Source organism: Podarcis melisellensis (genome assembly GCF_964234715.1).
Source record: "Podarcis melisellensis genome assembly, chromosome: 14".
Taxonomy (NCBI): Eukaryota; Metazoa; Chordata; class Lepidosauria; order Squamata; family Lacertidae; genus Podarcis; species Podarcis melisellensis.
In genome coordinates, this window is record NC_138546.1 from 52,238,412 (window position 1) to 52,262,523 (window position 24,112).

At 42.7% G+C, this 24,112-nt stretch overlaps 2 protein-coding genes across 4 annotated transcripts in view; one reads left to right on the top strand and one right to left on the bottom strand.

Moving 5' to 3' along the window:
- Nucleotides 1–118: 118 nt before the first annotated feature.
- On the top strand, nt 119–21,081 carry IDH3A (isocitrate dehydrogenase (NAD(+)) 3 catalytic subunit alpha). 2 transcript variants are annotated; one of them, XM_081887772.1, is made up of 11 exons: nt 119–240; nt 3,136–3,174; nt 5,096–5,179; nt 7,823–7,937; nt 11,493–11,680; nt 12,320–12,453; nt 14,726–14,828; nt 14,914–14,978; nt 16,178–16,262; nt 18,191–18,343; nt 19,335–21,081. In XM_081887772.1, the coding sequence occupies exons 1-11, from the start codon at nt 220–222 to the stop codon at nt 19,416–19,418; spliced, it is 1,071 nt and encodes a 356-aa protein (XP_081743898.1). In that variant the 5' UTR covers nt 119–219; the 3' UTR covers nt 19,419–21,081. The 2 variants fall into 2 exon arrangements, with proteins under 2 accessions (XP_081743898.1, XP_081743897.1); XM_081887771.1 differs by having other exon boundaries at nt 174–240; nt 3,136–3,198.
- ACSBG1 (acyl-CoA synthetase bubblegum family member 1) overlaps nt 19,674–24,112 on the bottom strand; it is a 30,322-nt gene continuing 25,883 nt past the window's right edge. For both annotated transcript variants that reach the window (XM_081887679.1, XM_081887678.1), the window contains one exon: nt 19,674–24,019. In XM_081887679.1, the coding sequence (XP_081743805.1) occupies nt 23,943–24,019 (77 nt within the window). In that variant the 3' untranslated portion in view covers nt 19,674–23,942. The remainder of the gene's footprint in view (nt 24,020–24,112) is intronic.

Genomic DNA, 24,112 nt, shown 5'->3' on the forward strand with positions numbered 1-24,112 from the left:
CGCCGGCCAGTGAGGAAGCGCGGAGGCGTGCCCGCCAGAAGCCCCACCTTGCCCGGCTGCTCCCGGCCAACCAGCTGCCACATCCGGGGCAGGCAGGCGACGGCTCCGATTGGCCGCGCCGGCGAGCGCGAGGTTGAGCGGGCAGAGGCCGTCGAGGAGGCCGCGGCTTCCTCTGCAGCGAAAGAGGCGCCTCGAAGGGGAGGAGAAGGAGCTGCCGCCATGGCCTGGTGGGCGCCGAAGGTGAGGCGAGGGGGGCTGGCGCGAGGCCGAGGCTGCTTCTCTCCCCTCAGGCCGGCGCCCCTCCCTCTGGCGTGACCTTGCGTGACCTTCCCGCGGGCGGGGGCGGCCTCTCCGCGCCTCCCCTGGCAGGAGCCCCTCGGGGCCCCGGGGCGCCGGCGCTGGTCTTTCTTGGCCCGGCAGCTTCCCACCCCGAGGGGCCCACGAAGGACTCTTGTTTATTGCTATTTATTATTAGTCCTTGGTTATTGTTGGGTGCTGTCACCACATGTTGTTGCGCTTTGTTCGAGGCAGGAAAGTGAAGGAAGGAATGGGCAAGTAAGTGAGGCAGGGGCGAAGGAGGAAGCGCTCTGGAAGCAGAAGAGAGGCCACGGGTGCTTCTCCTCGGGGCGTCTGGTTGGTTACTGTGAGCTGGCCCAGTGCTGAAGGGCTGGACTCTGACCCTGGAGGGACCAGAGTTCAGATCCTTAGCCATGAATCTCACTGGGTGACCTTGGGCCTGCCCCTTGTCTCTTGGCCCAGCCTCCCTCACAGGGTTGGGAAGATAAAATTTGGAAGGGAGAACCATGTACTGCACCTTGAGCTCCTTGGAAGGAAAGGTGATATATAAATGTGATAAATATGTAAACAGGATTCTGGGCTAGTTTCTGTTTCACACAGTGCCCAACCAGGTATCTCTGGGATGCTGAGAAGCAGGGTTGGAAGGCAACTCAGTGGTGTTATTGTACTATTTTGTTAGTGTGGGAAGAGAGTCACGGATAAAACTTCTGAGTAAATTTCTCTCACCTCTCATTCACATGTGGATAAATGACTGGAAAGGGGAGGGATGGCAGTCATCTTTCTTGGTATATTTTGTTTTTTTAAGTGACTGATAGTATTTTTTTCCTCAAATCTAAGCTTCAACCCGTTTACATCCCATCCTTTATTGGAGGTATTATTCCATTGGATTTCCTCACATACTTAGTTGGCTTGCTTTCTTCTAATTAAAATGCTTTTGTTACTCTTTCCCAAGGGCTTGAAGTGTGTTAGCAATAGTATTTAAATTTTAAAATAATTGCAGCAACTCTGTGAAAGAGTGAGTTGGGTAGACTGGCAATGCACTTAAAAGTGTTTGGTTACTTTGTGGAGTGTTCCCTGTCAAGCTCAGAAGCACTTTTGTGAAGGGGATATTCTGTTTATCGTCATGGCTTTGCATCCTTTATCAGCAGAAGATTGCTTTTGCTGAGTATGTCAAAGGAACTGTGTTACTAAAGAGCGATGTGACAGTTCCAGATGCTTCATCACCCCTGTTTTCTCTGTATGATGCTCACTATCATGCAAAGAGAAGAAAAGTCCAAAGTGCTGGTGCAAAAATGCCCATGAGAGATGGTCAGAGTTTGTTAATAAGCTTTGCAGCTGAGTGTGTAACTTGAACTTTGAGGCTTATTCCCATACAGAGCTATCCTGTGGTTGCAGCAGTGTGAATCCTAAATCTGAAGAAGGGGTGAGAACACTTTGCTCCACGAGGGAAAACACTCTGCTTGCTGCCAAAATCTAGCCTGCCAGTTGTAGTCTATAGGTCATACTGGTTCCTGTCAGATGGGGAGGAAAACAGGAGAGAGGGCAGTTTGGGCTGTGGGAATTGAATGTTTCCGAATCAGGTTTGAGCAAATGTGATAGTTACTGTGATCTGTGGATGCACCCAGTCAAGTGTGGCAACAAACGTGTCATATTCTAGACTACTATGGAACATTATGTTGGCTGTCCTTTCCTCAAACGGGTGAAGAGGTTTTTCCTGCACTGCTCTTGTCCATTAGGGAGAATGGTTGAGCGCTTGGATTATGCAGGGTCAGTGGAGCATGTTGCTGCTTGTGCTTGTCAAGATTAAATGTGACATGGCCTCTTGTCCTCAAGTAATCTTGACAATTTTCTGGCTTGCTGAAGTGATACAAAAAGAATGGGCTTGGTAAAAATTGATATTCTACTCTGATGTCTCTTTGGGAGCTGGTGAATTTGGCTGGTCATACTGCAGCATCTTTCAGTCTCAGAATATGTAGTGATGGTATTCTATCAGATATGTAAGAGGTGACATTGTAGGTCTGTTGCTGCATATGGTGCAATTCATGTCCTTCCATAGTGTCTAGTTAAATATGTTTTGCAGATTTTCATGCTACCTCATATTGCAGCTCTCTGTAGCACATCACTGCAACAGACTCTGTATTTGATGTGATTGTTGGGGATGCAATAAGCTTTCCTCATCACAATTTCAAGAGTACTTATCGAATTGTATTTGCAATTATGGTTGTGTTGAGAAAAGAGAGGTGTATATGTAGATGAGTACCCACTTGACTCTTGAAAGGAAGGAGACACTGGGCTTCAGGAGTGGAAAACTTCATAGACAGCAATCCTCCTGCAGTTTGCTCCAGTCAGTTTCTCATCTTCTTTGACACCTATGAGATCAGGGGGGAAATCACAGTTAGGAACTCTTGTAAGATAAAAAGTTCTTTCTTTTCTTGTAGGCCATCTTATAATAGGTGCGTTGCAATCATACATGCAAACCATTTTATGGAGTACAGCGGTACCTCGGTTTTAGAGCAATCCACTTTAAGAACTATTTAAGAACTCTGTAAAACCAGAAATAGTGTCTTGTTTTGAGAACTTTACCTTAGTCTAGGAACCGAATCCCATCTATGGAAGGGCACCGATGGCAGGACGCCTCATTAGGGAAAACGTGCCTCGGTTTAAGAACTGTTTTTGTTTAAGAACGGACTTCCGGAATGGATTAAGTTCGTAAACCGAGGTGCCACTGTAAAAGTCTTTTCACTGCTGACTTAGAATACAGCCATACTGAATTATTATTTTTTAATTGCCAGGATTGTGTAACATATTGGCATTTCTGCTTTTGTTACATTTCTACAGGTCTTTCGTCTACTAGGGGCTTTCAAAGGCCAAAAACAGGTGACCAGAAGTTTTGGTAGTTCTGTGAGTATAATAGTATAACTTTTTCTTTTCTTTTTGAGAAGCTTCTCAATAAAAGTGCTAAATACCAAGATAAAACCAAGCTTGTGGAATTTCTCTGCCAGTGTAGCCTAATTCTGTTCCAATACACTTCAATGCAGTACCACATTTCAGTCTAACTTGACTAAATAGATCTCTGTGTGGTCACACATTTGGAGAAAACCCTGTTGAATAAATAGTGGCAAAAAACCAAATCCCAACCCAAGCCTTGGTTTTTATCATGAGTCAAAGAAAATAATAGTTTGTATTTAATGCTTCTCGGTTGGAAAATTTCAAAGCGGTGGAGAACAGACAGTTGAGAACCTTCTTATCTTTGGCACCATTGTTTTGAATATTTTCCCCTGTAGGCAGTAGACCTATTCATTTTTGCTATCTAGAGTAGATTTCTCTGTAGCTTAAATCCTTAATTATTTTAGAATGATTCCTCAACAGTGATGATATTCAGAACTGTTTCATCGGTTTATTTCAACGATTTTTATAGTGCTTAATTACAGTTGTTACGTATGCTTCTATTAGCATAGTGTGAGTTGCCTTTTGCAAATCTTCCATTTCTTCAAGCTTGTCCATGACTTTATTTTGAGCGTGTTTATTTTGTTTTTAACCTTGCTGCAAACATATGCTTGATGTATATACTTGATGCATATGTAATAATAATAAAAATCAGCAGGAGTAGGATCTTGAAAACTGAATAAATTGGAGACATTATGCAGTTCATCAAGGAACTGTAGTCTATCTTAACTCATTTATTATCCAGTTTTTTGAGATGGCAGCTCAAAGGGACTTAGAATATTTAAAGCAAAAAGCAAACACATACATACATTTAAAACCAGCAATTTAAAAAGTCTAAAAGACTTTAAAAAAAAATTCAAACATCCCACCTCTGCAAGAAGACCATAGATAGTTAAAAGCCAGAGGCCTGAAGAAAGGAACCTAAAGTGATATAACGACAGTGCCTGGTGATCCTCCTTGGTTCCCTCCCAAGTGTTTGTCACATTCACACTTTAGGTACTGTATTTTTCGCTCTATAGGACGTACTTTTTCCCTTCTAAAAAGTAAGGGAAAATGTGTGTGCGTCTTACGGAGCGAATGCAGGCTGCACGGCTAAGCCCAAAGCCAGAACAGGGAGACAGAGCGCTGTGCAGCGCTCCGTCTCGCTGTTCTAGCTTGGGGTTAGCTGTGCAAAGCCTCCACAGGCTGTCCCTGAAGCCAGCACAGCACAGCAAGAGGCTATCCCAGAAGCCAGATCCCTCTTGCTGTTCTGGCTTCTGGGGTTCAGAATTTTCTTCTTCTTGTTTCCTCCCCTCCAAACTAGGTGCGCCTTATCGTCCGGTGCGTCCAATAGAGCGAAAAGTATGGTGCCCATATTAAAATATCTCACATGTACATCTTGATGGGGAGTAAGGGAACCCTCATAGTAGCATCTAGTGTTTCATAGGCAAAGAGAACTTCAAAAAATTATTGGCTGACAGTGGTAATGCTGTAATAACCAAGCGTCAGTGGAGAATGAGGAAATCTGGAGGATTATAACTTGTGTAACTGTAAAAGGATTAGCCTTAAACGAATAAATCTCAGGCAAGCAGAACTGTCACTTTCATCTGAGTATCATATTCCACTTTATTTCCAGTTGTGTGCCTTGCTGCGTAGTGATGCTGTTCTGAAAGCTTAGTATGCACTGTTGTTGCTTCTCTGCCAGTTGCTGCTTGAGAGGGTTGCCCTTGCTCTTGCTCTTTCTATTTCTGTTAGAATAAAAAGAAGAAGAAACTTAAAACCATGCAAGCCCCAAGTGGCATATAGATTTCTGTCAATCTGTGTTTAATCATGGCATGTGGTGGCTTCCCCCCCCCTTTTTTTTTACATCTAGGTTCAGACAGTAACCTTGATCCCAGGAGATGGCATTGGACCAGAAATATCTGCTGCTGTTGTGGAGATTTTCGCAGCTGCTAAAGTAAGAAAGACTGCATGTCTTAGGTTCAGTTTGACACCATTGGGATTTGTCCACTTTTGGTATAAGTTAATGAAAGTTCAGTTGAAGGAGAGGTTCAAAAGAGCAAGGGTCTCTTGCTTTGAGAAGTGATCTGCTTGTTTGGGAACCCTTGTTTTTCTTTTTAGGATAGAGCAACAAATGCCTTGGCTGTGGTGGCTCTGCGCATAACAGCAGGAGACTTTGATGTGATAGGCTATCCTTGTAATCAAATGAGAGCTCCAAGCCAAGTCACATAAGCTGCTTGCAAAAAAGGATATTCCCCAGGTGACTGTCATCTAAGAAAGCTGAGAGAGACTCCACCAACTGGAACACTTAAATTTAGATTAGTCTACCGCTATATCAGAAGTCTTGGATTGGTTCCAAGCCCTTGTGAACATTGTCTAACAAAATCTCTCAGAACCAGAGATGTTATTTAGTTCCAGTGTGTTTAGGGAAACATTTCTTTTGCTGCTCCATGGACTACAACTCCCATCAGTCATTCCTAACCAATGGCCATGCTGACGTGAGTAGGGATCCAGTAACACAGGGAGAGTCAAAAGTTTCCTATCCCTACCCTAAGATGTTGGAGACCTGATTTGATTCGCTTATTTGACTTGCCTTTAGTAAAGACCACTTAGTTTTAGTAAAGACCTAAGAAGTCCCCACTCCACCCTGTAGCCAATAGTAGTGGAAGTAGGTGGGGCATGGGATCGGGAATCACTAAAGTGTATTTGGTGAAAATACTTTGTAAATTAGAATCCAGTCACTTAGACTTAAAGGGGTAGGGAATGAAGGCAATGAAGACTGAATGAAGGCCAACATTTTGTCCATTCCTGTTCCCTAATTCAGCTTGCATTGTTTCATTTTATTATGTTACCAATTTTGTAAAAAACAATGAATTTCTAAAAATGGGTAAAAAAATCCACCAGAAAATTTTCAACTTTGCTGACATGAACCCACTCATGTTCAAATTCTCAAACATTAATTGACATATATACAAGATTCCTGTAGGGTTCAGTACAGTAAAATCGCTCATCAAAACCTGCAACTAACACTTATGATAATGTTGTATAACATTCCCAAATCCTCATAGCATGTTTCAGAAACCTGGCTGCTATCTGCATCATATCCCCAACCTGAGTAAGCATAACGAAGCTACCTAACATTTGTCTGAATGCCACTCCCTACTAGCAACCAACTGAACAATAAACTTAGATTGAATTGTCTGATACCAGGGACAGGACAAAAGAACATATGCAATGGTTTCTATTTGCCTTTGTCCACAGGGGCAAATGGCATTCTGCAAATGGCATTTTCTAGAGTCTCCTCTGTAGTATTGCCAAAGGTAGCACGTTCTGTCTGACTAGGATGTACACCCTGCGTAAGGGTGGATTTGATTTAAATCACTAGTCAGTAAGACTTGATTTAATTTTATTTTTTTTACAGAAAGATTCATTCTTGCTGGTATAATCTTAATATTTACAACCAGATGAAGGTTTCATTTTTGGAATAATAAATTTTTGGAGTAGTTTTTACAGTTATATCAAAAATTACTATAATGTAACTTAAATAGAAAACTATATTTAGAAAGATGTTCCCTCCAAAAATATTTTATTTTAAAAATCCAATTTAAATTTTTAAAATCCGATTTAATTTTTTTAAAAAAATAATAATAACACCATGGATTTTTATCCACCCTGCCCTGCGTTGATTTGGGTTGGTCAAGTGGAAAAGGTAAGTCACCATTGGCTGTCTGCCTCGCGTCATCCCCAGACTTACACAGACACTATTCCTGATTTGGCTACTAAGTTCTTGAAATGTGTTGTCTAACAATCTGTGTTTAATTGTCTGAAATGCAGAATTTTCCAGTAAGGAGTACAGGGTGTCTAGTAGGATTCCGGGATGCTTAATATTCTTCTCAATTCCTCTCAACCATCATGACGGTTGCTTATTCAGCTCACATGTCTGTAACCAGACTGTTAGGTTCATTTCTAAAATGCAGCTGCAACCAGAACTTGAACGTTAGCAGCCAGGCTTTTGCTACTAAAAGGCATTGGTTTGTTTCTAGGATTAGGCCAGCGTAGGGGACACGATTTGGTACCCCAATTTTTTTTCAAAGGAAAACTGAAGTCTTACAGTAGCCTGATTGAAGGCATTTATCCCATATGGTAGTTGTGTGCTTAATCTAGCATTGAACACCCTCAGGACTGCTGGAACATACTGGTTCCCTTTGGAATAATAGAAATGAGTGATCACTGACACACTGCTTTTAGCAGCATTAATGGCGGATTCTCTGAGCTACCCAGCCAGCCTTAAAATGAAAATAAACGCCTAGATATTTAAACCACTTAACTTGCTTGATGGTGTTTCCTCTTATCACCCACTTATACTGCCATGAGCCCACCATATCCAGAAACAGCAGCTCATAATAATACTTTCATCCTTCCTGCTAGCTTGTATTCCTGTGCAAATATTTCCCATTATCCAACCTGAAAACACTGGCTGTGTTTTCTCTTTTGCAGGGTGTGTCTCTTTTTCAGGGTGTGTTTTGACAAAGTCCCTTTGGCAATTGATCATTTCCCCCCCAAAGCAGATCAGAAGATAATGTGAAACAATTGTTTTTAGGCACCTGTTCAATTTGAAGAGAGAAACGTGACAGCAATACAAGGGCCAGGAGGCAAATGGACAATACCTCAAGATGCCAAAGAATCCATGGACAAGAACAAAATAGGACTGAAAGGTATGTTGGAGGTTCCTGTTGAGGGGGGGGGAGGCGCATCTTTACTGAACAAACCTGTGTTTGATTTTGTACAGAGTTTTGCTCTATACAAATAAATTTCTTAATAATGTTCTGAACTTCCTTATTCTATAAGCTCACAAGGCCCTTAATAGTTTGTGTCTAAGGACAGAAGCATCATTATTGGAGAAATGGTGTTGTTGCAGCATGTCATGTTCTCCAGCTCTGTAAAGTGCACAGAGCACCCTAGTTGTGTGTTTACTCAGAAGTAAGTCTGACTATTCAGTGGGGCTTACCCCCAGGTTGTGTGAGTAGAATTGCAGCTTCTCAAGGACAACTTGTATATATTCTTCAAGCATTGCATTTGAACTCCATGTAAGTCTTCTTGTAAGACACCAGAATAATACGATCCCTTCACTATGAAAAGAACAACCTCAAAAGTGTTTCCTTCTACTGGTGCTTAATTACTCAGCTCTCTTACATATGGGGCAGCCAGTGTTGTGTAGTAGAAAGTGGACTTCAGCTGGAGAAACCTGTGGCTAAATCCCTATTCAGCTCACTAGGTGACCTCTAGCCAGAGCCCATCATTATCACTCAACCTGACCTCCTTCAAAGAGTTGTTGATAAATGGGAAAACCCTATGAACTCTGATCTCCTGGAGCAAACAAGATCCACAAATCTAACATACAATTTGTTCTGTTCATGTCAAGCTCCCCTTCTTTCCCCCAGTATGTATAGGAAGTGTCATGAGAAACATTCCCTAAGCCTAATTTTTGATGGGTGTGAAGATCCAGAGTAGAGATGTGAAGTTTCTGGAAATTTTGAAGCCATAAGGAAAAAACGTTTCCCCCCTGCTTTTCCCCAGAAATAATTGAAATTTTGGAAAAATTGAAAAGAAGTTCAGCGTTACAAATTGCATGAAACACATTGTAGATAAAAGTATTTGCTTGCAATAAAACAGGTAGCCACCCCCTTTCCCTCAAAAGCAACAAAAAAGGCAAGAAACTATAAACAAAAAACAATCAGATTTGCCTCTTAGCACCAACAGCAAATAAAGTTAAGGTCCACCTCAATATTTAAACTCCATAGGAGGTCTACCTTTTGAGTACTGCTTTAAAAAGAGGGAGGGGGGGAGAGACATAACATATACAGTCACTTTATTCTATCTCATTTTCTGAACTACTGCCATCATTCCTTCTTTGTCATTTTTCTCATGGACTTCAAAAAGGGGGGGCTGTCCCCCCAATTTTTTTCTTTTCGATTTTCCCCCCAGGCCTGTCCATCTGGGGCAAAGCATAAGGAAGATTTTTTGCATGCCAGGCCCAGAAGTAACCAACATTCAGTTACTGAATAGTATGTTGCACTAAGGCTCAAACTCTGTTTGAAAGGAAAAGGAGTGTGTGTGTTTTTGAATTGAATTTGTTATTATATATTATAAAGCACATGATGGTAAGAGAGCTTTCTAAACAGTTTACAAAAATGTACAACAGAAGATTAAAATGATTGATAAAACACAGTTAAAAGCAGGTATTTAAGAGTATTCAGAAGATGATTAAAGTCAGCAATGGTTAAAAGGAAGTAAATCACATGCAGCTTCCACGTGTTCAGATGGGCTGCCCTAATGAAAATGTTTTGAGCAGTTGCCGGAAAGAGTACAGTGAGAGAACCTGCCTGCTGTCAGTCGGCAGGGAGCTCCAAAGTGGGGGTGCTGGAAGGCCTGGGGGGAAAATGGGGCAGTTTTTTCAGGTTTTTTCCAAAGCCATTTTTTTCAGGAAAAATGGGGGGGGGGAATAGTGTATGGAATATTCAAACTATATCAAACTATTTTTTTCAAATTTTCCGGGAAAAAATGGCTTTGGGGGAAAATTTTCTGGTTTTTTTCCAGACCTTCCTATCTCTAGTCCAGAGTGATGATGGAGGAGCCCTTCACTGGGGAAGGGAACCTGTAGCCCTTCACATAACGGCTGAGGAACCACCTCCATCAGGTCCAGCAAGTATGGCCCAAAGGCCAGGGATGATAGGGCTTGTAGTCTAGCAACACCTAACCCCAGCCTCTGCCCGCCCCAGCCCTATTCCATCTTGTTGAATATTCTTTTTTAAAAAACCCAGAAAAAGAGGGGAGTCCTAAATAAATATTCTACCTACTTCTGCTTGCTTACATTTTCATGCATACTTCTCCCCAAAATTGCCTCCAAATATTTTCTCAATTCTGATGCTGAATTTTCTTTGTTATGCTAACTGTAAAGGTAACATAGCTCAGTGGTGGGGTGCATCCTGTGCGTGCTGAAGGTCCAAAGTAATTCTTTGCAGCTCTATTTAAAAGAAACACAGCAGGTGACAGAGAAGAGCTCATCCTGAAGTCCTGCAGATCTGCTATTTGCTATTGTATATAATGCTAGACGATAGACAAAGTGTGGCCTTCTTTGAAGCAGGTTCCTGTGCAGTTTCCCCAAGGAGAGGAAGATCTGGGACTGCAGGACCTGAAGAACCAACAATTTCTGACTCCTCTCCAAAATTTTCTGTTCCTGCTGCAAAGTCTCCATTACTAAGAATTAGGGCCTGCTTTCCCCCCTTCTCCCTCCCAGTCCCTTTTCCTTTTGAGTTGTATCTCTTGGATTGTGGGCCCGAGGACAGGGACTGTATTGTCAGTGATATTTTTAAGCTGGTCTGGGAGCCTTTTTTTTTTTGCCAAACAGAATAAAAATGGCAATAATTTATAATCTAGTGACCTCCAAATGTTTTGGACTAACACTTCTGTCATCTCTGGCTGTGCTGACGGGGGCTGATGGGAGTTGTAGTCTGAAGCGCCTGGAGGGCGCCGTGTCAGGGCAGGCTGTCCTGCCTGATCCCCACACAGCCGCTTCTCTTACATGTTTTCCTTCAGCAGATTCCAAAAGTTTGAAATCATTCTTGCCTTTTGAAATACTGCAGCTGAGGATGAGGAACTTTCCTGCAGAATATATCCCCATTGTCAGGGAACCGGGGGCTGAGAAGGGGGAAATGCTGGGGAAATACAGAGATAAGCAGCTGCACCTCATCAGAGGGGGAGGATGACGAAGGGTTGTCAGGAAGCAATGAATCAGGGAGGGGGGAGCAATTTCCGGGGTTTAGCTCTTGACGTAAAAGAGAAAGGAAGAGGGGAGGGCTCCAGAAATGGTTATGCTGGAGAAAACGAAAGGAGGGGTCAGTCTCGGCAACTGATACCGAAAGAGCCAGACGTGCTCTGAGAGCTCTGTGGTATTAATAGTAAAATGGACCTAATAAATCCTGTAAAGCTGGCTGGAGTCCCGGGCTCTTATCTCTTCTAGCACCCACCAATCATCCAATCATCCGTGACACCCATTGTGTAAAATTCTGCTTAGTGCTGAGCAGTATGCCATGGCAAGTTGTAGCAAGAGCCTGGCAACAAGGACAGGCATTCATTATAAGGGAGAACTTCCCCTCCTCCCATCTCAAACCAGAGGGTTTAACTCTGGAGTGGCAGGGAGGAATGCTGTTGCTAAGGAGCAGGCCGTGGTTTGACAATTGTACCTCGTCCATTCCTTTTGTCTGTTTCAGGCCCTTTGAAAACACCCATAGCTGCTGGCCACCCGTCAATGAACCTCCTGCTTCGTAAAACATTTGACCTTTATGCAAACGTCCGCCCTTGTGTATCGATTGAAGGCTACAAAACCCCTTACACAGATGTCGACATAGTCACAATACGAGAGAACACAGAAGGGGAATACAGCGGAATCGAGCACGTGGTATGAGTGCAGAATGCAGCCAGAAGCTAGAAAGCACTTATAATAATAATAATAATAATAATAATAATAATAATAATAATAATAATTAATTTATTATTTATACCCCACCCATCTGGCTGGGCCTCCCCAGCCACTCTGGGCGGCTTCCATAAAAACCAAAAATACAGTAAAATCACACGTTAAAAACTTCCCTGAACAGGGCTGCCTTAAGATGTCTTCTGAATGTCAGGTAGTTGTTTATTGCTTTGACATCTGCTGGAAGGGCCTTCCACAGGGTGGGCGCCACTACCGAGAAGGCCCTCTGCCTGGTTCCCTGTAGCTTTGCTTCTCGCAATGAGGGAACCGCCAGAAGGCCCTCGGCGCGGGACCTCAGCGTCCGGGCAGAATGATGGGGGTGGAGACGCTCCTTCAGGTATACTGGACCGAGGCCGTTTAGGGCTTTAAAGGTCAGCACCAACACTTTGAATTGTGCTCGGAAACATACTTGAACAAATTAGCTTCCTTAACTGCTGTAGAATTTTCAAATGCAGTATTCTTCCGGCTGGATGATTCACCAGACCAGCCCTGCCGGACCTATACAGAATTACTTTCTTAGGAGTCTGCTTTTGACTACCCGTGTTACTGTTTTGTGTCTTTCAGATTGTTGATGGTGTTGTACAGAGTATCAAGCTCATCACAGAAGATGCCAGCAAACGCATTGCTGATTTTGCCTTTGAGTATGCCAGAAATAATCAAAGAAGCAAAGTTACAGCTGTGCACAAAGCAAACATTATGTACGTGACCATGATGCTAACCCAGTTCTAATGTACAAAAGTCATGCTGCTTTTTTTAAGGGACAAGCGTGTCGGGTTGCTGCCTCCTGTTGCTGCCGGGAGAGGATGCCATACATTTGATGGAGCCTTCTTTTGGCAGTCAGGCCTTTGTCAAAGTTTAAACTCCATTCCCTTGCTCTACTTTAAAAAAAAAAGTTTATATGTTAACTCACTAAAAAATAGTTCTTCATGTGTTTATGAAATTATTAGCCACTCCCTCTGTCCAAGCCATGGAGGAGAGTGGAAAGATAGCCTGCTGCTCCCGGCCTCCCGGCTATTAGCCCCAATGGCTATGCTCTCCCTCCATTATCTGAGACATTAATGCGGTTGAATAGTGGTTGCTGGAAACCCCAGGAGGGGAAGGGGCTCATGTGCCCCTGATCCCACTTGCTGGTTTCCCATGGGGGCATCTGGCTGGCCCCTGTGAAAACAGGAGGCTGGACTAGGTGTGCCCCCTTTGTCCTGAGCTCTCAGGCACTTCTTACGTTCTTAATTTCTGATCACATTGAAGAGCCTTTTTTGGCTGAAGAGAGGGATAAAAATGCTCTAAATAAATAACAGCCAGGTTCTCATCTTCCACTGGGGCCATCAGAAGGGCTCCTGTTTCTCTCTCTGCCCCAGTTCAGTCTGCTCTGTATTAGAATGTAAGAATAGCACTCTTGTTTAGAAACCTTCCCTCCTAAATTCCATTCGGTTAGAAAACCTTTTTCCCCATAGCCCAGTATGTTTTATTAGATGAAAATAATTCACCTCTTTTTCCTGTTTTTGACAGATGGTGCATACTAGAGGTAATTATGAAAGTAAGCCTTAACTAAAAAAAGGTTTTGCATAGAAAAAAGCTAATTTTGTATTAATAAGGATGTTTCAGTAATCCAGGATAGCACAATTAAATTTTGCAACATTTATCTAAAACTGTAACTGAGAATAACCTAAACCTGATGCTGCTGCATGAATACTGTAATCGAATTTGTATTCAAATCTGCACCTAGGGCGGGAAAAAGAAATTTTTGCCAAATGTTTGGTACAATACAGTGTTGCTGTATTATTTATAGCTGAGTGTGCCCACTTCCCTTGTCTCCATAACTTGGAATCACAATGCTCCTGAACAAGGAAGGCAGAGCAGCTTTTCAGTTTTACCACAGACTTCTTTTTTTAATAGTCTATGGTTAAATACCTTGCTTTGATAATTTTATGGTGGGTGAGGATATAGACAGTTTGTATTTCTGTATCTTAAAAACAGTTTTGAAGGCCACTTGATACCATGGCCAAAGCAGCAATGGCTCACCTGTGTCTCTCTTGGTGATCTTGGACTACCGTTTTCCTCGCCATTGGCCTTGCTGGCTAGGACTGATGGGAGTTGAAGTCCAGCATTATCTGGAGGGCCACAGGTTAGCCATCCTTGCTCTGAAGAGTTTTACATCATGTTACGGGCACTGAACAATCTGACTCAAATAGTACCACAGCATTGTCCCTGGGTGGCATGAAAGAGACCTTCCCATGAATATCTGGAGGGCCCTTGCCAGCCACCCAGCGGATCAGCTACAGCGGTAAGTGAAAAATCTCTCTTGGCTGGTCAGATATGTTTTGACCTTTCGTTCTCTTCAGTGGACTTGTCTACTATAATATATACTGAGCACAACCAAAAAGAAGAGAAACAATTTGACCTCGCTGGCTTCCAGAGGGGTGTGTGCGCACATCATTATGTGTATAGATCTCTGTGACCATTCAAGAGAACAGTATCAAATATAACAATAGCTTGTAAGGTCTCTGTGTAATGTAGTGATTGAGAGTGTTTCCGATCCCCGTTCATCCATGAAGCTACTGGGAGACCTTGTGCGAGTCTCAGCCTCACCTGCTCCACAGGTTTATTGGGAGAACAAAACACATGTTTGCTCCCTTGAGCATCTAGGAGGAAAGGCAGGTTATAAATTTTCCCTGAGAAATACAATTTCTGCTTTTAGGGCAGAAAGCATAAAAAGAACTTGTTATATCTCCATCTTTCTCATTCTCTTAAAATTTGTGAATTGCTTAAGATTAGAAAGGAATATTACCTTTGAAACATGGATATTTGCTTCTGAACTCAAACTAAACGCCTGGCATGTTACACTATAGTTGCCGTCGACAGGTGCTTTCCCTCTCTACTACTATCCCCTCCCCCATGTCTGAATGCAACATTAATCTGGTATGCACATCTAGGACCCTAAAATGCGGCTTTTTCCCCCTTGATGCACAGGCGAATGTCTGACGGGTTGTTCCTGAAAAAATGCAGGGAAGCAGCAGAAAACTGTAAAGACATTAAGTTTAATGAAATGTATCTCGACACTGTGTGTCTGAACGTGAGTATATAGCAAACTCATGATTAAGGTGCTTCATAGTTGCTATTTTCCTCCTAAAAACAGCAGCTTATTTCTTGTCCCTTAGATGGTGCAGGATCCATCTCAGTTTGATGTCCTTGTAATGCCAAACTTGTATGGTGACATCCTTAGGTAAGGAGACTTGAGCTAGTGTGAAGGATTTTATGTATGTATTTATTTATAAGATGATTATAAACTGCTCTTCAACATAAGCTCTCAAAGTGGTGTGCAGATAATGAACAAATCTCAGAAAAGCAGCATAAAATGGAACTTGAAGCATGTTAACTCAGAAAGTGCCCACTGGAGATGCCCAAGGGGCACTTGTGCCTTGCTCCACCTGGTTTGCCAGCTACAGCTGTTCCTGGATCAGAATAGCCTGGCCTCAGTCTCTCTCAGACACACACTAGTTATATCCTGGGTAGATTTCTGAAATGTGTTGTGCTCCGGGCTAAGCTTCAAGATGTTCTGGAAGCTGCGGCTGGTGCAGAATGCTGCTGGCCAGCAGGGAAGGACCACATCCCTCCACTTCTTAAAGCACTGCACTGGCTGCTGGTCAGCTGTGAGCCCAATTCAGGGTTTTGCTGTTTACATGTAAAGCCCTAAACCACTTGGGACCCAGTAACTTGGGTGTGTTTTCCCCAGTGCCAACTGATGCGTGTGTTACAATCTGCAGGAGATGCCTTACTCATCCCATCTCTTGGAGTTGTCAGGACAATGTCATGAGATGGCATTCTCTGTGGTGATGCCCTGCTTATAAAACTTTTCCAGCTGACATCCAGTTCACCCCCACAATAAAAACGTATTAAATGAAGACTAAAGACAACTCATTTGTCCAGGTTTTTGGACCACGATTGGAATTGATTTTTCAGAGGTGATTATAGTTATTTGTCACCACTGATTTTGTGTTGTTGTTTTTTAATTGTATGTTCTATTCATTTAGTCTGTGTTGTTGGCCACCCTGTACTTCTGGTTGGAGGAACGGTTTTGGGATACCTAAAAAGTCCATCAGAGTGCATCACTTGCTCACAGCTTCTCTGGGTCTTCCTGTGCTGTAGCTTTCTAAGTTTGTCTGGCCTCCTCCATTACTCAAGCCATGCTTTGCACTGGCCTGCTCCTATTTGCACCCAGTAAACAGGCTGTGCGTGACTGCACTCTGCTACCAAACACTCCTTTTGTGTTTTAGGTCCTTGTGAAGATCATCATCTGTTTTCCACTAGTTCTGCCTTTTAGCTCCCTTTTCCCCCGAACTTCCCATTGCAAGTATATAATAATTTAAAGAGCCTAAATATACCAACTCAAATATTTATTGTGTGTTTGCATTTTCCTTCCAGTGATTTGTGTGCAGGATTGATTGGAGGTCTTGGAGTAACACCAAGTGGAAACATTGGTGCCAATGGAGTCGCAATCTTTGAATCAGTAAGATTCCTATTCTGAAATAAAATTCTGGAACTTGAACTCTGATTTTTGATATAATTGCTTTCTGGAAAAGCAAATGCCTCTCTCTGCGGGGTTTTAATAAGTTCATAACAGGTCTGTTCATGTAACAAAGAAGCTTGACTTCAGGACTGGATTTCTGCAGTGCGCTCTGAGGGGGGCTTCCCTTGCACTCAATCGAGAAGCTGCAGTTAGTGCAGAACACTGCAGCATGGTTGCTCGCTGAAGGGAGAACCTGTCAGCAAGGTGACACCTCTGCTCAGAGATCTGCACTAGCTGCCCATTTGCTGCCAAGCCAGCTTCAAAGGGTTACTAATGCTATACAGTTGTACCTTGTTTTGTGTCCGGGATCCATTCTGGAGCCCTGGCCGCTAGCCGGAAAGGACATAGAGCAAAGCGCCGCCTCTGTGCACCCACACAAAGCGCAATTTAGTGCTTCTGTGCATGCGCGATTGGCAAACCCGGAAGGAACCTGTTCCGGTACTTTCAGGTTTGCCACAGTTGTTCGACGGAATGGATGCTAGACAAGGCGGATGTTCACGAAGGTATTATTGTATAACAGGGTAGGATATGTTTGTTTGCAGGATTGCCTTATCCCATATATGCCCACTCAACTGCTTCAGTCTATTACAGGTGCTGCATCATGCTTGTTCCTCACTTGTAAGAAATAGATCTGCAAGTCTGGCAACCCGTACGCTTTGGAACTCCCCGCCTGTTGACATCAAGCAGGCGCCTTCACTGTACTCTTTTTAATGCCAGATGAAAACATTTTTGTTTAGACAAGCCTACCCAGATATGTAGAAGTTGCAACTATTTTGTTTCTTTCTAGCAATTGTTTGTTGGAATATTTCTAAATGCTTTTTAAAAACCAATTTAATGTTTTAGTCTATATTTGTGTAAAACACTAAGAGGTTTTTTATTTTATTTTTTTACAATCAAATGGTATACAATTTTTGTCAAATAAGAATAACCGTATTTTTCGCACTTTTCCCCCTCCAAAAATGAAGGGGAAATGTGTGTGCTTCCTATGGGGCGGATGCAGGCTTTCGCTGAAGCCTGCAGAGCCCCACTGCCAGCCCCACAAGCTCGGGGGACAGCGGGGAGGCGGAACGCCGCCATCCTGCTGTCCCCCGACTTGGTTAGAAGACTGGCAGGGGGGAGAAGCCTGCTCCTCCCTGTCGCCAGCCCCGCAAACTCAGGGGACAGCGGGAGAGGCGCAGCGCGCCATCCCGCTGTCTCCCGACCTGGTTTGGAGGCTGGTAGAGGGCTTCCCCCTCCCCCAGCCCTGCAAGCTCCCAAAGCGAAGCCAAAGCTGCACGCAGCTTCGGCATCACTCTGGGTCCCGTTCTGGGGGAGGGGGAAGCTCGGGCTTCCCCCTCCCCAGCCCCGCACCTGGGCGGGGGGGGGGAATAATTCCCCCCCTTTATTTAACCCTCCCCCCCAAAAAAAATTTAGGTGCATTATATAGGCCGGTGCGTCCTATAGGGCAAAAAATACGGTACTGAACATAGCAATATTTTGAAAAGAGGATCTTCCAAGGCAGTATTTAAGCTGCCTTGGAAGAATTAGGTAGAATTAGGAGTTCAAATTCACTTCTCATATGGAAATATTATTCAATATACAGCTGAGTTTGTTGTTCTTCCAAACAAGGATGTAGTGTTTTGTTTTTATGTTGACTAGCATTCACTCTTGGGAAATTGCTTAGAATCTTGGTCACACACTGGTGTAGCACAGAGGCCAGCTGCATCTGCCACTACCAGCATCACCACTTACCTTGGCAGCAGGAGACATGTGATAATATACAGACTTTGTAAAAAGCACCAACTTTCCACTGCTGCTGCAAGATAATCCACTGAATCAATGCTTTAGTTTAAGCCAAAGAATCAGGTCAGCATTCTTTATTTTCATAGGTTCATGGAACAGCTCCAGATATTGCTGGAAAGGACTTGGCTAACCCAACAGCACTTCTATTGAGTGCAGTGATGATGCTGCGACACATGGGAATGCAAGAATACGCCACGAAAATAGAAGATGCCTGTTTTGATACCATCAAAGATGGAAAGGTATGTCTTGGCAGGGTTCACCTATCACTGGCGATCTTGCAATCCAGTTTCTACAGAATGTGATTCAGATAGGACTAGAGCACACGCTATGCCAGGTTGGAAGAATTTTCTGTTGTCCAGTTCCACTGACACTGAACAAGTCTCCTACTCTCTTCTACCAGGTCTATAAATGCTCTCTTTTGCAGCACATACACGAAAACTCTACTAGGTCTATAGCGCCACCAGCTCCAATTTGTGTCTCAGTATTTGCTTTAGTTTCTAGCTTATAAACAGTGCTGCTAGCATTATCTGTTAACTGGAGGTTGGCATTTAGTTGGGAGACAATATTTAGCTGTTTGTATCCAGCAACAAGCATGTGTGCTCTGTAAAGAGGAGAAAGGAGTGCTTATCTCTACCTGCAGGGTAGGTAGATTCTCTTCTACGTGAACTAGATTGGTTTCTTAGGATTGAATTGAGCAGCGGTGAAAACGGAGAGCTTTCTTATCATCCCAGTGCTATGTGTTAAGTGAGCATATAGGTGCTGAATAAGATTTTGATTAGATGTTCAGAGTGCCTTTGGCACTCAAAATTCATACAGGTGGCACACGGGGGGGATACTATAGCACCTGCTATACAAGCAGAAGATCCCAGGTTCAATCCATTGCCTTTCTTGGCTCAACCCAGACTTGTCACAATAATTATGGAGAGGACACAGTCAGATGGAGCAACTGGCACTTGGCCCTGCTGAGCACAAAACACTTGATGTCCATCCAGTTGAGTTGGGCACCACTTTGCAAAATGTCCAGCCTTTGAGATGATGGTTTGGAAAACCTTCCCTTAATCAAGAACTAGCACAAGTCTTCTAACTTTGGGCACAGAAGAACAACACCACACTATGTGTCCTGATCCTGGAAAAGACTATGTGGCTGTAGTTAGCTAATTACATTTCATTAAACTGAAGCGTTTAAAGTGTCCATTCTTCTTCACCTTCTTTTTCCATCTTTCTTTTCAGGTGTTGACCAAAGATTTGGGAGGTAACTCAAAGTGTTCAGAGTTCACAGCAGAGATATGTCGCAGAGTAAGGGCGATGGAATAAAGCATCTCCATAGCTTGTTGGTTTCAGTTGCCCCTGATGGAAACTGTTACTAAAACGTGTTAGCTGTCTGCAATTCATTTCCATTTTGTTTGCCTTTCTCTTGAGGAAAGCAAACTGTTAGACGGAGAGCCTCTCTGTTAAATAAATTCAGCTCAAATGGATGCGATTCTTCTTGTGCCTGCTTCTGGTGGACTTTTTCCAAGTGCTTATTTTTATTTATTACATGTCAGACACATTTTTGTAAAGTCAAATTCCTTTTGTTTTAGCTCATATTGCATGCAATTGGCAACCTTCCATTTTGAGTCCTCCTACTTTTTCAGAAACACTTGATGTATTTAAGTGTGCAGATATGCAAAAGTCTGATTTTATCTCTACAACTTTGAAGGAGGCTTGGTTTGTTATCCATTAGGAATGCAGGAGGTGGCGCAGCCTTAAAATAGCACAATATATTTTTCTAAAGCAAAGAACAAGAAAGCTTGCTATACAGAGGTACTCCTGGAATCTGTCCTTCAGAAGCATAAATAAAGACTTGTAACTGTGGAAACATGGGTTTGAGCTGTTATATATAAAATGCAAGGTATCTCTATCCTTCTGGGACTGAAGGGAAAGTGTTAAAAGTAAAAATGACTACTCCTTTTTAGTCTTCTCTGCACATTACTTGCTCTAGCATTCCTCAATGAAGATTAGTTATACAACTTGATTTTATCGGCTACAGATTGTGAAGGGAATGTTTAATGCTTTCCTGTCTAGATGGGATACCAAATGTATAATTTACAGTTACTACTGTATGTATGTAATGGCTTTTGTATTGTGCTCAATGATACATATACATATATATATATATATATATCTTCAGTTTACCGTTAAATAGGCTGCTTGGTCATTAGTTTTCTTTTGAGCCAATCAGATGGAGAGATTTTATAGTTAATCCAGGCCAGGAGACAATGGTGCGTGGCTCATAGCTGCTGCTGGAAACAGCAGCTCTGCACCTCCTGCTGACATTTGGTAACACTAAAGTGCATGATGCTGTACCCCTGAGCTGTGCCTTCCCAAAGCAACAACAGATGAAGTGGGAAAATGGGTGGGCGATCTTACAGCATCATTGTGCGTAGATTGTGTTGAGCAGATGTTATCCAGGGGCAAAGGAAGAGAACTTTTCAGGGATGCTGTATTTTGCAACAACTCTTGCTGCAAGTTCATAACATGCCCCTTGCACGTTTTGTTATGGGCATGAATGTTACAAACCTTTTGATCATCTTGAAGTCCCATGCCAGATTCTCTCCATTGTGTCTCTATCCAAGAGGAATAGGAGAACTGGGGCTGGGCCTGCAGCTGGCTGGTGCCACCAATCTGGCTTTTTCTCCCACACATTAAAGCCGTCGTGCAGGATTGCTTTGCCTTGCCATTTTCCATGTAGTATCTGCACAACCAGAAGTAGGGATGAGAGTGAGGCTTTGGGAGCTTGTCTTTTTTGTGTTTTGCTTCTGCACTGAGAGGTACCTTTCAATATTGTGTATTAATATGGGCTTCTCAAAGAACTTGGGAAACAGAGCTCTTGCTTGATCTGTGTGTGTTATATTTTTGCTGCTTCTGTTTGTCTCTTGGATTGTACTGAGGTTACCATTCGCACACAAAGCAAGGAAAAAATAAAGTCCCCGTCCCCCCCAAGATACACTGCCTTTGTTTTGGTTCTTAATTAGGTGACTAGTTTTAAGTGCTTTGAATAATCCAGCCTTCAGAGAGCTCATGTCGCTCTGTGGAAGTCCATATTGGCTCTTCTGGAAAAAGCAGCTCTGAGTACATCTTCTATAAACTGGAAGGCAAAAATTAGTCCCCTTAGTAGCTTTTGCTAGTAACATACAACAGGCTCATTAAAAATATATAATGTGCTAAATAGTGTTGGTGTGAAGAAATGCATTTCAGGTGCCTGAGGTGTTAAGCAATAAATGTTGCAATGTCCTCAGTCCAGAATCTACTGGTTTTCATTCATAGTGTAGCAGAGGATGGATTGGTTAATCAGTTTTAAAGCCTTTTGATGGGCAAATAAGTGCCCCAAAGTAACATGGCCATGTTGCTCCTTTGAAGTGTGTAATTTATAATTCAAAAAAATGTACCACAGGCAACATCTCCACATCAATGTTGCCTGCTGCATAATCTAAAAAACAATTGTGCACCAGCCTTTTTGAACCTAGAGCACGATCCAGAATTATTGGACTACAACTTTAATAGTCCCCAAAAAAGTTGGAGGACAACAGGTTGATGAAAGCTGACCTATGCTTCCTTTCCCATCTCCCCAAAGTCTTACTTCCAGGGATGGCCAGTGGTGGAGGTGAAGAAAGAGGTACAGTCAAACCTAGTTGTTGAATGTAATCCGTTCTGGAAGCCCGTTCGGCTTCCAAAATGTTCAACAACTGAAGCGTGGCTTCTGATTGGCTGCAGGAGCTTCCTGTACTCAAGCGGAAGCCACCTTGGACGTTAGGTTTCCAAAAAAGTTTGAAAACCGGAACACTTCCAGGTTTTCGGCATTTGGGAGCCGAAACGTTACAAAACAGAGGCTTTGGGGAACCAAGGTTTGACTGTAGTTGAGTGGCCTCTCCACACAGTTTTATGGCGGGTGTATTCTGCAACATCCCAGAATTGGTAGGCCAGCATGCCACTGCTCTGACAGCATCACGAGCACAAATCATGGGTGTGCAATAAAAATATCCTTGGCTAGTCCTCCACAGGGGTTCCCTATCCCTGCTCTTGCCTCAACACAAACAATGCAATCCTACATGTTGATTTGGAAATAAGTCCTATTAAGGAACATAAGGAATATGTTTTGTGTTGTCATGTTCTTTGCTACTACAATGAATCGGCATAAATTCAAGAGGTGTTTTTAACCTTTGCATACAGAAGGTGCTTGGTTCAGCTAAGAGAGACCTGGATTCGCCAGGACCAGAAAAAGCCTTAACTTGTAAGATTGGGTTAAAAGACCATTGATTTAACTCATAGTTACATCTTGTGCCGATGCCTGTTTTTCATTTCTTGCAAAACTTGAATTCTGTAGTCTGATCTACATAATTTTATTTTAATTTGTTATTCAGCTGACAAAAATACAACCTGCACCCATTCAATGAAAGCAGTTCTGTGGCATTTAGTACAAATTAGTATATTTAACTTCATTTGCTAGAAAACATAACTTTAAAAAATATGGTTATGTTTTCAACAGAAATAGTGTTTGAATCTGAATTGTTTCCAGAAGCTATAAATAAAGATGGAGAAATTTAGCTTAGTTCACATTTTAATGTGACCATACCAAATTAGCGTGTCCCAAAACAATGCAGGAAACAAAAACGCAGCTAACTTTTGAAATTATACTTCTCTGAATTTTGCAATGCAGTTCTCCAACCAAAGGTTATAGGAAAGTGTGCATAAAACTACATATATTGGTCAAAATTAAAGTCAAAATGTATCTTACTTAGGAAAACTGCATACAAAATATGTATATTAGGAGAATCCTACTCACTGATTGTGACAATAAAGAATCAAAATTGTAGGGTTGGAAGGGAAGCCGAGGACTGTCTAGTCCAACCCCCTGCAATGCAGGAATCTAAACTAAAGCATTCCTGACGGATGGCCATCCAACCTCTGCTTGAAAACCTCCAAGGAAGGAGAAGCCACCACCTCCCAAGGGAGTCTGTGCCAACTGTCAGCTCTCATCAGAAAGTTCTTCCTGATGTTCAGTCAGAATCAACTTTTTTGTAACTTGAAGCCACTGGTTTGGGTTCTACCCTCTGGAGCAGGAATAAACAAGTTTGTTCCATGTGACAGCCCTTGAGATATTTTTAAATGGCTATCATTTCTTCTCTTTGTCTCCTCTTTTCCAAGATAAACATACCCAGCTCCCTCAACCGTTCCTCATAAGGCTTGGTTTCCAGACCCTTGATCATCTTGGTTGCCCTCCTCTGCACATGTTCCAGCTTGTCAGTATTCTTAAATTGTGGTGTCCAGAATTGGACACAGTATTCCAGGTGTGGTCTGACCAAGGCAGAATAGAGATTTGTGTATTTGGAGAAATGCACACTAAAATGATGGTGAATTTTAGTGAATGCTTTCTTTAAAGAAACAAACTGATGTTGAAAAGTTGCAAATCCTATTTAAGATTGGACTGAAAATGAGAAATCACAACTGGCGGATTGGTCCATCCCTATCAATAAGCTGAATGAAAACCTATATTCACTGGAATGAATATTGGATTGATTGGCTGGCCATCTGCCATGGATGCTTTCGTTGAGATTGCTGCATTGCAGGGGGCTCAACTAGACGACCCTCTGGACCCCTCCCAAGACTTATTCTGGGGGGGGTGCTTCTCTCTGGCTTCTGCAGCCTAATTAGCATTTAGAAGTGGAACCCAAAACGTGCTCTTGTTAGTATCCGGTGCTCCTCTTCAAACAGCTTCCTTGGAAAGATGGTCTTACATATTCTACAGAATGTGCGTTTCTGTTCTATTGGAGCTTGAAGAGCAATACTGGACGGCTGACTTTATTTTTTGTAAAAGGAATCAATTTCATCTTTGTACTTCTCAACAACAGTTTGCCGCTTTAATTTCATGGTTGGACCTAAAATGGAAATGAATTGATATTAGCAGTTTGTCATGAGGAAAGTGTGTGTGGAAAAGGTGGATTCTAATCCAGAGGTTTAATGATCCCAGC

Excerpts from the sequence above, each read along its gene's own strand:
- IDH3A (XM_081887771.1), top strand. The coding sequence starts at position 220 with ATGGCCTGGTGGGCGCCGAAG. Across the intron at positions 5,180-7,822 it reads AGATTTTCGCAGCTGCTAAA|GCACCTGTTCAATTTGAAGA; the intron begins GTAAGAAAGACT and ends AATTGTTTTTAG. Across the intron at positions 14,829-14,913 it reads TCGACACTGTGTGTCTGAAC|ATGGTGCAGGATCCATCTCA; the intron begins GTGAGTATATAG and ends CTTGTCCCTTAG.